This window comes from Cynara cardunculus (assembly GCF_001531365.2).
Source record: "Cynara cardunculus var. scolymus isolate 2C chromosome LG 17, CcrdV1, whole genome shotgun sequence".
NCBI classification, from domain to species: Eukaryota; Viridiplantae; Streptophyta; class Magnoliopsida; order Asterales; family Asteraceae; genus Cynara; species Cynara cardunculus.
Window position 1 is genome coordinate 35,754,549 of NC_037544.1, and position 16,625 is coordinate 35,771,173.

Here is a 16,625-nt window from a genome sequence, read left to right on the forward strand (position 1 = left end):
ATATATATATATATATATATATATATATATATATATATATATATAGGCAAAAGATCATGTGATAATGAGAGTTAAGGTGAGAAACGTACTAAGAGATCTGGACTCTTGATCACCTTTAATCTCAAACCTACCCATGAATCTCACTTTATAGGGGAATTAATCTGATATTTTTCAACTTAATGTGCATCAAATGGTAGAGATTATTTCTTACATGTATCACCTTTATTTTCTTTCTCACCGCAACCCAACCTCATATACGAATGGAATTTGAGTTTTTTTTTCTAAAAACTGCATTAATTATCTAAATATATTATAACATTAATTATCCCATTAACCATGTTAAATTAGTGATTTAGGATGAATCTCACGTATACATGGTGGCCGATTAGTTTGAACTTGGGCTCTAAAGGTCAAAAGTGTCTGGAGGTCCCAGGATTCAGGTTCTAATCCAAGAAGGAATAAAAATCTCTTTGTGGCCATGGAGGTTCAAATGCGGTGACTCCGGACTACCCACGAAGCGAATGGTCACTTTGTATTTAGTCGGCTTGCATAACTGGTTTGATATCCAGGTTAATAAAAAAACGATCTAAATTTTATATATGACTTTACAAAACTAACTGATAAATAATCTGATATGCATTTTCTTGTAAAAAACGTAAAGTTCTAATGATAATATTCCAAATGATGCCTTAATTTTCTTTGGGCGTGTCGTGTACTCCAAAGACAAACGTGATCAACTTAGATTGACATTGGTAAGCGACTATGAAGTTTGATATATAAATCTAATAAACTGTATAAGTTTATAAACCATTTTATCTGTTATTTTACGTATGAATCAATATGTATGAAAATACAGTATTTATAAAATGTTGTTTTATATATCAGATGTTCAAGATTATTTTGTCTGCATTCATACACATGTTTCATACATGAAATTAGGGGTGTGCAAAACTCGAATTATCTGAAATTCAAACTCAAACTCGAACCGAGAAAATAAGGTATTTATGTGAAACTCGCATAGTCTAAAACCCGAAAACCGAATTTTCAGGAAAATTTGAGTTCGGGTTAGGTTTGATTTTTGGTCACCCGATCCGTCCGAAAATCCGAAATATATATATATATATATATATATATATATATATATATTAAATGCTATATAAATATACTTATTTATCTAGTTATCTTTTGAAAATTATAAAAATCTTAGTCGATCGTGTTCTTTTTTCTAATTTCTAAGCATCAATTTATCATTCCTCTAAATCGATTGAATTCATCATCAAAATTGATTGGGCGTGCGTGCGTGCGCGCACACACACACACACACACACACACACATATATATATATATATATATATTGCATTGTAAATAAACCCGAACCCGACCTACCTCAACCCGACTCCGGAGCAATCCGAAATCCAATCAAAAAGCAATCATTTTGATGTGTAGAACAAGAAATGTCAAACAATTAGGTTTAATATTATGGCAAATTGAATGAAAAAGTAACGTACTTTAATTTGATTTTTATTTTGGGTAATGTACTTTCAAAATTTTTTTTGGTACCTAAGATGTAAAGTTTTAGACATTTTAAGTACACGGGTAACTAGTTACCATGCTGATGTGGTATCCAACTGAGTATTATTTGCTATTCAACCCAGTTTCATCTCATCAATCGCCACATCAGCATGATAACTGGTTAATGTTTCAATAGGTTATCCGAGTACTTAAATGTTTAAAACTTTACATTTTAGGTACCAAAATAGAAGTTTTAAAAGAACGTTACTCAAAATAAGAATTAAGTTAAAGTATATTACTTTTTCATACAATTTTCCCTTAAATATTAATTTGTTAAAGAAATATTTTTTGCTTACAAATATGAATATTTGTTCACAAAATTATATAAATTTCTCTTAATTGCATTAAAAATATTACATCCAGAAAATTAAGCTTTTGAAAGTAGATGTCCTAAAATACAAATGTAAACTAATAATATTTATTTTTATTTGTTAAAATAAATGTTCACAATGAAAACGACACACAAATTTAAGAATTTGTAATTATTACACTTTTAATCAACTAAAAGACAGTTTTACTCTTAATAAAGAAAAGAGATATTTTATCCATCTTAAAATTAAGGGTATAATAGAAAAATGTATATTTACTTTTGAAAGTAGACACTTATTTTAAGACATAATAAAATAGAAATGTGGACACTAATTTTAAGACAGAGTGAGGATTTGGAAATGATTCGTCTTTTCTTAAAATATGTAGTTTAGGTAGTTTCGATTCGATGTATGTTAAAGATAATGGTATTCTCCTCGTTGTTTTCTCCTGGTTTTAAGATGCTCTACAAATTTGCATAGGAATACACACCGTAACGTTTAACTTACATACAAACACACACACACACACACACACACACATATATATATATATATAGAGAGAGAGAGAGAGAGAGAGAGAGAAAGAGTGAGTGTGTTTCAAATACAACCCGTCACATTTGTACAACCAATGCAACATAATAAATTGAGATATTTATGGAAATGATGAGAGTTCATTTATTATGATTTGAATATTTATRGAAGATGAATATGGTTCATTAATTATGATCAATATTTTATATTAGAAACAATAAGAACTTATATGAAATCACATATTAATCAAATGAAATGGACGGTATAGATTGGGTTGTATTGGTTGCACAAATGTCAAAGGTTGTATAATAACCAACCTCTATATATATATTCGATAAAAGAGTAGTTGTATTGTTTAAATGGTGAAGTTGTAATAAATAGTATTACGGTTTCACCTTATTTTTACTTTTATTATTTAAGTTTTCTAAGATCGTTATAAAAAGCATCAAACTTTTGAAACCGACATTTGGATCAATCTTAATTGAATGTCAACACTAATGAAGTGCACCATGATGCACTGTATCAGTTCCTTTCTAAAACGCAATTCATGAGTGAGTATGAGATTAAAAGTGATTAAGGATTTATATATCTTCGTACGCTTTTCACTGTAATTCTTTTATCTCAAACGATCCATCGCCATATCTCATATCCCCCACCCCAATCCCTCCGCCTTCCCTAATAAAATGAGAGCACAATCTCTCAGATCTCCCCCTTCCCACCGCTCTTCCTCGTTCCGATGAAGCCTTCCTATCGCCCTTCCCGTTCCATGAAGCCCCACCGTCGGCCCCCCTCCAACTCCTACCATCACCCATTCCCCCTTTCTTCCCAAAACCATTGTCCCCACCTCGTACAATCAGCTTTTCTTTGACAGCCTGGACGTAAAACCCATTTCTCTGTTACCTTTTTGATACCCTACCCCCTAGGCATGGCAACGGGAAGAGATGGGATGAGTTTTGTAATCCCCGGCCCCAGTTTGTAGTAACATCTCCCGCCCCCGTTCGGGTCAGGTGAACCGGGTCGAGACAAATCACCATCCCTACTACCCCCTCTCTCCAAAACCATCTGGGTTTTTATCATAAGATATTTTTATCAGAGCTGAAGGGTGTGGCCGAAGGCATTAGGAGTGGGGATCAGCCGATGAGTACAAAAATACAAAATAGAAACAAGACAAGAAAGGAAAAAAGACAAAAAGAGAACTAAAAAGACCAAAAAACAAAATTGCCCCTTACTTAACATATAAGCATTACCAACCGTTAATAGCAAAGATCAAAACATTACAAAACGACAAACTCTGTAGGCTATCTTGAAAAAATATCTCCACGGACTAAGGGGGTGTTTGGGATTGCTTATTTGAAACTACTTATTCTTTTCAATAAAAACACTTATCAAGTTATTATAAGTTAGAAGGGTTTAACTTCTTCAAAAACTTCTTATTACCGATTTGGCACCATCATAAGTTGTTTATCAAAACACTCAAAAGTGCTTATTATCGGTGTCACACCGCAATAAGTCAATAAGTTGTTTTCCCGTTGAAAGTATTCAATGAACAAATTAACATTTAAAAAATTAGGAACAAAAAGACAATTATTTATATTTTGGTCCCACAAAATAAAAACGTTGATAATTATTTCCCCAAAAAATGTCAACAAAACCATCAAAACTTTGACCTAATAACTATTCAATTTCGTGAATATGTTCCACGTTTTTTAATCAAAAATGCAAAAATATTTTAAAAAAAAAAATACAATATTATAATAATTAAATTTCAATGATTTGAATATTGATTTTCGAAAATCCTTATTTTTATATTATTTTTATTTCGAATTTTTTTATAAAAATATTTTTGAAGTGGATAAACTGATATAAGATAAAACTGTCAGATATTTTTATCTTTGATGAAATTTGAATCTTTGGTCTTTACAAATGTCAGAATTTACTTGTAAATCAATACTGTTAGGGGTGACGATGTTGTAAAAAATTAAACCAGACAACATGTGTACTAATTAAATTGACATCAGTTACAGTAGGTTAATAACACCGTACCAAGTATCCAAACTTGGTTGATACACGGTATTGAAAGTCGTGTACCGTGGTAATACCATGATACCGACTTATTTAATTATTATTATTAGGTTTTCATATTTTTTATGTATCGAATGTTAAACATTATAACTTTAACTATTTTCTTTGAATATTTTAATGTTTACAGGTTTTATTATTTATAATTACAAAACCGTAAACATAATATGTGTTACTTGAAATTCAAAATGTCACTCAAATTTTGAACAAAATCACATGTTTATATATATAATTTAAAACGGGTACAAAATCAGTACCAACCAAAAAAAGTTGGTATCAAATATTATAATTGGTTGGTACATGGTATTTGAGAAAAAAACTTAATACTGTACCAAGTCCACCCCTAGATACTATTGGACCAATAATCATCCGGGGATCATTATAAAAACATTGTTTATAACATTTGTCTTATAATCTAAGGGGTCGTTTACTAAACGCTTACCCGGTAAGTACTTACCGGGTAATTTTCCTCACCGGATGAACATGGAAAGAGCCAATAATCTTACCCGGTAAGAACGAAGATAAGGATGGAGAGTCTTACCCGGTAAGTAAGGGTGACGACTCTTACCAGGGTAAGAGCTTACCAGGAAAATTGTTGCATGAAATACGTTTTGATGTACTACAACCTTACCCAATAAAATAAATTATAGTGTTGACTGCTAAAGGTAAACACTTACCGGATAAACATTTAGGTAAACAACCCCTAAGAGCATCTCCAACATATTCTTTAAAATGAAGGTTTTGGGGACTTTTGCTCCGACAGATTCCCTAAAACTTTATTCAAAATGAATAAAGTAGGAGAGGGAGGGAGTAAATTCTTCAAATTTGGAAAACTTTTCAAAAATGATTACTTACAAAAAAATTATTTTTTATTTTTTTTTACCAATGAAAATCTTTGAAATTAAACGTAGATGATAAATATATATTTTATGAAAAATATTAAATATTTTAATAATATAATTCATATTGTAATCTCTAAAATAATATCCCGTTGAAGATGAACATAAATTCTATTTGGCCACTGAAGTTTAAATACGGTGATTGCGGGTTATCTACAAAGCAAATGGCCATCTTAAGATTAATCAACTCGCATAACGGGTTGGATATCCAGGTTAATCAAAAAATAAATCTATTTGAAGATTTTCATTTTTGATTCTTTATTTTGAAATACTTTCAGAAGATGCTCTAATGATATTTTGATAAGTCAATCATGAGGATTTACAAAAAATACAACTGGAAGGGGGTAAATGAAATATATTTAAACTATAAGGGTTTTATTGTAAATTATCCAACGGGCTGTTATAAAACTGCCTTTGTGTCCAAATCCTTGCGATCTATTCAAACCCCAGCATTTGAAATATCTTCACACAGAAATCACCGGAGATTTGCAGAGGGAGAATTTACGGACGGTGACAGAGATGGGCGCAGTGAACATCTGGAATGCCATGGAAGTCTCCGGTGAAGCTCGTAATAACTATGACTTTGAGATTGTTCATTCTTCACTCATCGTCGATCACTCCCTTCCTTTGTCGGAGATGAAACCTCGCCTTGTGTAAGCTCTTTGTGATACATTTGACATGATTTGAGCTTAATTCAATTATGAAATGGATGAAGCTGTTATAGGAGAGTTATTATGTTAATGGCTTTTTCTAGTTTCATGTTTGAATGATTGTTATAAAAGTATGATGTTTATGAATTGCGAATTGTGAGAATTTGGTCATGGTGAGAAATTGTATGTTGGAGATCGTACTTGATGCTGGACTTGATCTATCATATTAATTACTTTAATTTGCTATTGTTTCCCCAATTTTTGATGTGGAAAATGAACTAGAAACGTCTATAAATAAAACTCATTCTGTGCCCCCTTTTAGTCAACTGAATTAATATGTTAGAAAACCTTTGCTGATTTTCTCCATTACAGTAATGGAATATGTAGCAGCGACTTTAGTTTGCTAATTTTTTCCCAAATTTTGATGTGAAAATGAGCTAGAGGAACAAATACAAAATAGAACTCTTCCTATGGCCCTTTGGTCAACTGAATTGATAAAAGAGATCCAGTCCAGCATCATGCACGTTCTCCATTATACAGTTTTCTGGCAATCACCATGGCCAGTTGCTCACAATTTGCAAAGACTAAAGCATCAGGTGTTCATAACAATCATTCAGACATGAAACTAGTAAACCATGTCCTGAATGCTCCAATGTGTCCACTAATTAACAGAATAACGCTCTTATATAAAGGAAACAGAAGGGGACTCATTCCATTCATTGTTACATATACTCTCATGTAAATTTTCTTCAAACATTTATAATTCCACATCAATCTCCATTCTCCCATTAATGGTTTAGAACTTAGAAGTAACCCGTCTGGTCTCCAAAGCGGAAGTGTATCTATTTCTATAGAACATGGGTGGCAATTCTTATCCTTATTCTACTCTCTGGTATAACTTCGCAAGATTATAGGAACTCCAGTTTTAAAGTTAATTTATCCATTTTTTGATTTTATATGATTGGATTTGATTTGACAGAGAGCTTTGCAAGGACCTATTCAAGCACTGGTCAAATTTGAATGAATCACATTTTTTTGCCGAGAAAGTGTCTGGTGGCATTACGAATCTCTGTAGGTACCTTTAGCTATACATATGCATGCATGTGTGTGTGTGTGCATATTATTTATTACTTAGTGGTTGAGAAATTCAACCGTATTTTGTTACTAAAGAGGACATTATATTTATGATAATATTATATAAGTACGAGCTCAAGGTATCTTGATTTGTCGTACTGTTGATTTAGTGGCTTATTCCATTATCGGGTTGGATTTAAGCTATGAGATTAGTGTAGTTAAATAACTATATTTTGTTAATGCAGTAATGAAGGTATCCGTAAAGGAAGAAAATGGGAATATGGTGCATGTGACAGTTAGGCTATATGGTCCAAATACTGAATATGTTATCGATCGTGAAAGGGAATTGCAGGTTAGAATCTGATAAGTTTGCAAGACTGTATCCTCCTCTCTCTTTGTCTAATAAATTCATTAGCTTTCACTTACCATATTTGTGTATGCACTGCGCCATACAAAGTGTACATGGCTATACAATTATCGATACGTTGTTACAATTTAAGCTCAGGAAATGCACATTCCTAAATCAATGACCTTCTGATATGTTTTCAGGCATTCTTGTGTATGGAAGTGACCGTCTGTTAAGCATTGACATTCTCAAACCTGTCAGAAGGTTATAGATTTTAAAAAATAAAACCTGTCAGAAGGTCGTTTAACCAAGGGACCCATCAAAGATATGCCAACCAATAGGGTTTTTCTCCGTCTTTCATAGATAGTAGCTATGCCTTAGCCAAATGGATGATATACAGTGCTGTGTTCTCTTTTCTCCAAGAAAATGTCAGCCTTGTTGAACATTGTCAGTGATGCAATACTTACAACTAATCTCATTCTCGTCTTCTTACTATTGTATATTCGGTTACTGTATGCTTTCGAAAATGTAGTACCTTTGCCCCACTAGACTATTCAAAGCTTTAAGGTTGTCTTTATTATTATTTGAGATCCATTACTTATACTTTCTATACATTGTAATTCCGTATCTGTATGCATAGGCCCTTCATCACCTCTCCGCTGCAGGGTTTGGTGCCAAGTTGCTAGGAGTATTTGGGAATGGAATGGTGCAATCCTTTATAGATGCTCGCACTCTAAATCCTTCAGGTAAGCAACAGAGGAATATGCTTGAGTGCAATGGGGGATTGCTGTATACCTATATATAGTACAAGAAATATCTCTAGAAAAGCTAAACTAATTACTTTATAGTGTTCTCAAGCCTGTTAAATTGTTAAGAAAATTACATATTTATGCTTTTGTTAATTTATAAGAATATTATATAATTTGTTCTCATCTTGTTACGATAGTCTTCTGTAGAAATGATAATTATAATTGTAAAACATTTTTTAGATGCACACTTGAATTTCATCATTTATGATAATATAAAGTTTTAAGAAGGCCAGTATAATATGGAGATAACAAAAGTTTGCGAATATAACCCAATTCGAGGAGTCAAATTATTTGGATCTGAATCATCTGATACTTGACTGTACAACATGTTGATGCTTGGTACATGTGATGATTTTGAACCATGTGTTTGTTAATTTTCTGTTGCCACATTTGGTGCGACATTAGACTGTGACAGGAGTGAGTAGCACAAAAAATCTGGGAGATAGACAAGATTGGTAAATTACTAAACTAGCCATGTAAATTAAACCTTAAAACCTTGCATAATTCTTACACCTGCCTACCTCACTCTTGGCAGTCCGGTCCCTTTCGTACCCTTTATTGACCTGGCTTGGTATTTGATATTAGTTCCAATTCTCCATCTTTTACAGATATGAGGAAACCAAACTTGGCAGCCGAAATTGCAAAACAACTTAACCGGTTCCATCAGGTAGATATACCAGGATCCAGGGAACCACAACTGTGGAATGATATCTTGAAGTTTTTTGAAAGTGGTATCTTTTCTATATACCTCTTTTTCCTACTAGTGGGCTGGTCCATCTTTTCTATATACCTCTTTTTCCTGCTAGTGGGCTGGTCCTTTTTATGGCATATCAATGAAGTGCTGAGAAATTAAATTTTGTTGATTACAGCATCCAATCTTACTTTTGATGATGATGAGAAGCAGGAGAAATTTGTAAAAATTTCATTTGAAGAAGTTCGTGCCGAAATTACTAAGCTTAAGGTAGCTTCTTTTGACTGTAACAGTTGCACAAGATCATTTTCTTTGTTGTTTTGAGTTGAAGCGAACATATGTTGTGTAATTTTAACATAGTCTGCGCTTGTTAATATTGGAACAAGGTTTGTAAGGTCCGTGTCACTTCCAACTGTTTGATGCATATATTAGTGCGGAACTAAGTTTTCTCTAATTTGGTAGAATCCTTCAAATTTCTAGTGTCCTTTGTAGTAGTGTGATATTGGCTCCATGGTTGGAACAAAACTGCAATACAAATCACCTATCCCAAACTCTCCGTCTCTCCTCGTCCCACCAATCTACCCCCTGATACATCATTGTTTTATTTAATTTATCTTTTTATTATTTTTCTTCAATAAAGTAACGATGAGTTTGGGGTTGATTGGTGGACATGGGGAACATGGAGTTTGGGGACAGGTGATTTGTATTCGATGAGATTCTCTAAGGAACACTCCAAACAGTTGGCCACTGTAAAGTCCCACATCGCCTAGACTTTGGACCAATTCTCCTCTATATATGTTGTAACCTCCCTTCTATTCTCAAGGGCTCGTTTGTAGAGGGCTCCACGTATTCTCACATGGGATCTACCACTCTAGGGACCCGACACTCTGGGAAAATAAGTGCCTGTCTAATCTCCGTTGGAGGGGGCGTGCTAGAGTCCCACATTTGCTAGACTTGGACCAATTCTCCTCTATATATGTTGGAACCTCCCTTCTCAAGGGAAAATAAGTGCCTGTTTAATCTTCGTCGTTGGAGGGGGCGTGCTAGAGTCCCACATTTGCTAGACTTGGACCAATTCTCCTCTATATATGTTGGAACCTCCCTTCTCTTCTCAAGGGATCTTTTGCAGAGTAATGGGGTTTCACATATTCTCACACGGTATCTACCACTCTAGGGACCCGACACTCTCGGACAATGGTGCCCATTTGGGAGTCGGTTCTATATATGGTTGTCTTTAGCTTGAGATCATTTTGTACTGTTCTTATGTTAAACTCCTGCAATTTTAAAAGAAGTATAGTTTATATGTGTAGAAATGTTTGGTGATTATGAGACAGGAATTGACAGGTCGTCTTGATGCTCCTGTGGTGTTTGCTCATAATGACTTGCTTTCTGGGAACCTAATGTTGAATGATGTTGAAGGTATCTTTGTCCACAACTCTTGTTACAAATCAAATAATTTCGATGATTTATATTAGTATTGTTTCTTTGGGGTAAAGGTCAGGTCTCCATACATCTCATCCCCCTCTCAGACCCTACTTTCGAATAAGATTTACTGTGTGGGTTTGGTTTGGTTTTATATTAGTCAAGTTATTTTTCAGGGACATAATTTCCTTTACTCACTCTCTTGCACAACAGTTTGCATTATCATAGATAATTTTATAGAAGGGATATATGCGTAATCTCGACAACTTTATGACTGTATCTGCTCATTACTGTGTACTTTTAGTACAAGATAAACAATCAAGAATCGTTGTCAAATAGAGGAGCAAACATCTTATGTCCTTGCACTTAACATCCCACCCTGGTGCTTCACTTCTAGAATTTCGTTTATAATAACAATAGTTTTGATGCTTTGAATTTGCGGGATATTTAAGAAAATTATGTTCACGGAAAAATTTCCAAATAGTTTAAGTTGTATCTAGTTGCGCTAAAAGAATGTTACGTGGGTTCACTGGGGCTATGCTTGTATTTGAACCATCTTGTGTTAAGTTCACAAAGAATGAGGTAGTCACTCTACATTTGTCACATAGATAAACCAAATGAACCCAATATATCCCATACAGAGGTAAGTTATTGGGGGTAGGATGTACGCAGACCTTGCCTCAAACCCAAATGGTGGAGAGGTTGTTTTTGTGAAGATCCTGGGCTTACAGAGTTACAGTAGTGCATCTACGTTACATTTGTCTTGTACATAAACCAAACCAAATGAACTTGGTACATCCCGTGCATCTTAGGGACGGGATCTATGCAGGCAATGCCTCTATCCCAAATGGTAGGGGTGTTATTTTTGTGAGGACCCCCGGCTTATAGTAGTGCATCTACATTACATTTTTCTTGTAGATAAACCAAACCAAACGAACTTAGGGATTGTTTGGTTGGTTTTTCATCAAGTCGTGTATGGATAAATATGTCTGAATGTGGATTAACTTGTCTATATAGATCGGGAAGGTATTTTTTTGGGATGGTTTCTCATAGATGGAAGAATCGTGTTCTTTTAACTGAGAGTGGTCGGTTTGGAAGAAACTTGGCTTTCTGCATATGCTTACTGAATAAGCCACTTTCTATATCATTAAACCACTACCAAACTTCATGTATGGCTGATCAAATAAGGTGTGAGCCCCATTAAGCTCATTAAGCTGCTAACAAAGGGCCCTTAGTGTGTCCCTGCATCTTATGGGTGGGATGTGCGCAGACCTTGCCTCTACACCAAATGGTAAAAGAAGGCCCCGGTTTACATGAGTGCATCTACATTACATTTGTCTTGTAGATAAACCAAACCAAACGAACTTAGGGGTTGTTTGGTTGGTTTTTCATCAAGTCATGTATGAATAAATATGTCTGAATGTGGATTACTTTGTCTGTATAGATCGGGAAGGTATTTGTTTGGGAATAGGGATGGTTCTTTCATAGATGGAAGAATCGTGTTTTTTTAACTGGGAGTGGCTGGTTTGGAAGAAACTTGGCTTTCTGCATAACCCTACTGAATAAGCCACTTTCTATATCATTAAGCCACTACCAAACATGCACGTATATCTGATCAAATAAGGTGCAAGTCCCATTAAGCTCATTAAGCTGCTAAAAACAGGCCCTTAGTATGTCCCCTGCATCTTAGGGGTGGGATGTACGTAGACCTTGCCTCTACCCCAATGGTAAATGAAGGCCCCGGTTTACAGGAGTGCATCTGCATTACATTTGTCTTGTAGATAAACCAAACCGAACTGAATGAACCCAATGTAACCCCTACATCTTAGGGGTAGGATGTATGCAGACCTTGCTTCTACCCCAAATGGTAGAGAGGTTGTTCTCATGAAGACCCGCGACTTACAGATCTTTTGCGGTTTCTGTTTATCTGCCAATATTTTACTTGTTCTAACTTGCCATCTTTTTATGTGCTATTGGAACAGAGAAACTCTACTTCATAGATTTTGAATATGGATCATACAATTATAGAGGTTTCGACATTGGAAATCACTTCAATGAATATGCTGGCTACAATTGCGACTACACCTTGTATGACATCTTCCTCGTTCTTTTCTCCCAACATAACATTTGACTTGTGAAGATCAATCATATAATTTGCTTTAAAATTTATATGGTCTCATTTAGCTTTTTAGAAAGAACCACTAACAATTGAAACTGTACATGAAGTGAGATCGTAGGTTGACTAACGACATTCGGACAAGATTGTTTATATAAAAGAGGAAGTACGTAAAATTCAAAGATAAAAATGTTTTTATAGCTCTCCCTTGGTGATTATGCAGGTACCCGAATAAGAACGAACAATATCATTTCTTCAGGCATTACTTAAACCCTGAAAAACCGAATGAGGTATGCACGTATGCCAACTTATTTCGTCTGAGCTTTGATTATGCACTTAGTGGGTGTTTGGTTTGTCAGATTTGAATTTCGTGGAAGGATTTGGAAATTTTGGTGTTTTTTTGGATTTGGAATGGAACTGAATTCCATTTTTTATTGATATTTTATAAAAACAAATTATAAATGGTTATCAAATTAATTAAATTACCTTTTATTAATTGATCATTAGAAAACAAATATTTTAAAAATATCTAACATCATTACAAACATATATATCGAAATTCCTTGGAATACCAACCTACCTTCATGGGATTCTAAATCCAATGTCTTTGGAATTTCAATTCCGGACTTTCCTTTAAACCAAACACATGATAGGATTGGATTGGATTGGAATGGAATCAAATCCCAAATCCCATCAAATCTCACAAACCAAACGGGACCTTTGGGTACGTTTGGTACACGTACCGGACTAGACTGGAAAGACGGTGGGTGAAAGAATTGTGAAAAGTTGGGTTTTAATTTAACATGGGTATTTTAGTAATTTACAAATCTTGTCATCTTCATGATTTTTGTTCCACCTATTTTGGTGGGACAAAAAAAGTGCATTTTTTTTTTTACTTGATCCTTGTCCTGTCCCAGTCTAATATCGCAATTTTTACCCCATGCAAATTGGATTTTTGCTGCTGAAAGTTTATACAGCCGTTGCTTGGTTAACTTAAAGAGTGGTTATAAATGATTAATTCCAAATGCAGGTATCGGATAACGATCTCGAAGCGCTCTACATCGAGACTAACTGCTACATGTTGGCTTCACACTTGTATTGGGCACTTTGGGCTTTGATCCAGGTACGCAAACTCTCCATGCTTTCTTTTCCTTTCCCGATAAACTAACGATATGGCAGACCTTAATGCACCAAGGTTCCTTCACTTTGTGATCATTCCGAAGTAGAGCTTTCCTAGGCGGAATTGGGCCCGGCTTATCATCCAACGGGCCTAATATAGCAAACCCGAATCATTTTTCCGGGTTTGATAATTTAACGAGTCGGGATTGCCCATATGCCAACGGGCCTAAAAAAGCGTTTTTACTTTTTGAAAAAGAATTATAACCAAAGTAAAATCATTCAAAATACAAAATGTTCTTTTAAGGAAATTTTGAGATTTATCATTAGGTCAAGAGTCAACTAGTCTTTTTCTAGTTTTAATTATAAATGGGCCGGGCGGAAGCCCGTTTTATTTGAGTATTTGGACACGGGTTTGTCTTTAACGGCTTGTTTCAATTACATTACAGGCGAAAATGTCACCAATTGATTTCGATTATCTCGGTTACTTCTTTCTGAGATACGATGAATACAAGAAGCAAAAGAACAGGTGTTTCTCTATGGCAAAGTCTTACCTATCTCGCTCTAATACCATGTAGAACGTTCCTTCCCTCAAATTCAAACTACATTTTTGAATCTTATTTAGACGAAATCAAAGGTTAAAATGAAACTCGAAAGATCGTTATACTCTTCGATGTAACTCTCAGATTCTATAAGTGTTCAATAGTACGGTGGTTGTATCTGTAGTCGTGATTTACGAGTCCCAAATTTCTATTCTGTTAAGTGGTTCTGTTGTTTGGACGAATAAATGTAAATGTTGTTATGTGATTTATAAATTCTTTAGTCAAAACATACGATTAAGGATTTTTAGTATTTGATTGCAAAGAATAAAAGTACAAACATTTATCGATATATGATATCTGTGGGAAGTTCAGATAAGAAGACTAATTATCGTGAGAAAAATGTCATTCATTTTTTGGAATTGTGGAGTCCATGAAACCAATTTCAATGATGAAACGAATTTTATTAACGAAAACATGTTATTCAGATTTTTGAAAAATGTTCCATTGAGTGAACCATATCCCCTTCAAATTTCATTATAACGAACAATGAAACAAATTTCACTAACGAAAAAATGAGATACAGTTTCCAAAATATTTTTATGGATGAAATCAATTTCCAAAAATGAGACAAGAACAATGGTTTACCAATTTTGCCCTTTCTTGATTAAATATTAAACATTTTATTTTATTTTATTTTTTACTTTTTTAATATAACACATTTTAATCATGACCATTGACCAAGAAAATGGATGGATGAAATTGGTTTGTAGGGTTTACACTTGAGATTACGTGAGACCAACCTGTTTTATGAGACCCATGAGACTATTTTTTTATACTTGAAACTTCACAGCAAAATGTTGTGAAGGTAACCTTCACAATCTTTTTGTTGTGAAGGTACTGTGAAGGTTCGACTTTTTTTTTACCTTCACGGCATTTTGCTGTGAAGTTTCAAGTGGTCTCACGAAATCATGTTGGCCTCACGTGAACCCAACCTATATATATATTATGAAAATATATTTTTGTTGAGGTAGGACCCAAGAACTCATCACCAAAATGTTATTTGTTTGTTCATTATATCACAAGAATTGATTTTGGTAGCAATATAGATATAAGATTATATTTCGACACAAGTTCAAATGAGAATGATAACAAAATAAAAGAATATGGAAACAACCAAATCAAGTGCAAAATCACATGTGATTTTACACCAACAGACGATGCAAGGGTGTGCGCGCAACATGGCCCGCAACCGAAATCACATGATTCGACTGTTTTCTTGTTCTTTCGTATGAACCTTACTCTCTCTGTATATAGAGATACATACATACATACATATTTATCCAACAAACTTAAAACTAATAAAAAAAAACCAAAAATATATGCATTTAGAAACATTTTGAAAATGATGGTAGTTCAATGGCTATTTCAGGATATCATACATACATCAAATTCATACTATTATCACCACTGAGTTTATTATGGCTGATTTCTTACAGTTACAATTTGTTGGGATTAGTCTAGACATGGAACACCCTTCCAAAAAAAAACCTAAGGAGCACACATCAGATTAAAGCGGTTGCACCTTTAAGACACTTAAATCTTTTCCATTGTATCACGACTAGAGAGCGGGGACAACAGGTACCCCTTTAGCCGATGAATAAATCCGTCCCCAATAATTTAACGTCTCTACTACAAAGACAGATACTGAAAATCTAAAGGTCTGTCCGCCGTTCAACATACGGTGAAAAAAAGTCGTAATACCAATAGTTGCAGTAGCATTATACACAAAACAAAATACCCGAATCAAAACCACAAGGGTGGTGTCTGATTGGTTTAAGCTTGGCTCCAAAGGTCAAAAGTACCAGGAGATCCCAGGTTCAAATCCAAAGAGGAACAAAAATCCCCTTATGGCCACGGAGGTTCAAATGCGGTGACTCCGGGCTATCTGCAAAGCAGGTGGTCGTCCTGGGATTAGTCGGCTCGCATAGCGGGTTGGATATCCAGGTTAATCAAAAAAAAAATACCCGAATCAAATTCGCAAGATAAAAACAGCGTAAATCACGCTCCATTTGCTTTAGAATGATACCAATAGTCGGGTTTTGTGTAAACTACTATCGGGAATCCGTCATGACTCGTTAAGCCAAGAATTCTGATAAAAAAAACCGCACATTATGGACCAATAGGAGAAGGGAAAACGGGCTAGAAAGGAACCCAACTTAACCAACCATAACCTTTTATCTGGTATGCTAACGGGACTAGACTGGACAAGACTGAACGAAACTGGATAAGACAGGCAAAAAAATGAGTTTGGTGGATGAAAAGAACTATGGAAGGTTTTAGAGTTTTAATCTGACATGATTTTTATCATATGTCCCTCTTGTTCTGACGGGACACAGAAATGCATTTTCATCCCAATCAATCTCGTCTTGTTCCACTCTAATCAAACCATGTGCATACAAGTAATTTGTC

At 34.6% G+C, this 16,625-nt stretch overlaps 1 protein-coding gene across 2 annotated transcripts; it reads left to right on the plus strand.

Moving 5' to 3' along the window:
* The first annotated feature begins 5,826 nt into the window (after positions 1 to 5,826).
* On the plus strand, positions 5,827 to 14,344 carry LOC112501170 (probable ethanolamine kinase). Of its 2 annotated transcripts, none has more exons than XM_025104845.1 (11): positions 5,827 to 6,043; positions 7,020 to 7,111; positions 7,360 to 7,466; positions 8,101 to 8,206; positions 8,878 to 9,000; positions 9,139 to 9,230; positions 10,295 to 10,379; positions 12,365 to 12,470; positions 12,722 to 12,788; positions 13,529 to 13,621; positions 14,064 to 14,344. In XM_025104845.1, the coding sequence occupies exons 1-11, from the start codon at positions 5,910 to 5,912 to the stop codon at positions 14,190 to 14,192; spliced, it is 1,134 nt and encodes a 377-aa protein (XP_024960613.1). In that variant the 5' UTR covers positions 5,827 to 5,909; the 3' UTR covers positions 14,193 to 14,344. The 2 variants fall into 2 exon arrangements, with proteins under 2 accessions (XP_024960613.1, XP_024960614.1); XM_025104846.1 differs by having other exon boundaries at positions 5,970 to 6,043; positions 7,020 to 7,115.
* The last annotated feature ends 2,281 nt before the right edge of the window (positions 14,345 to 16,625 follow it).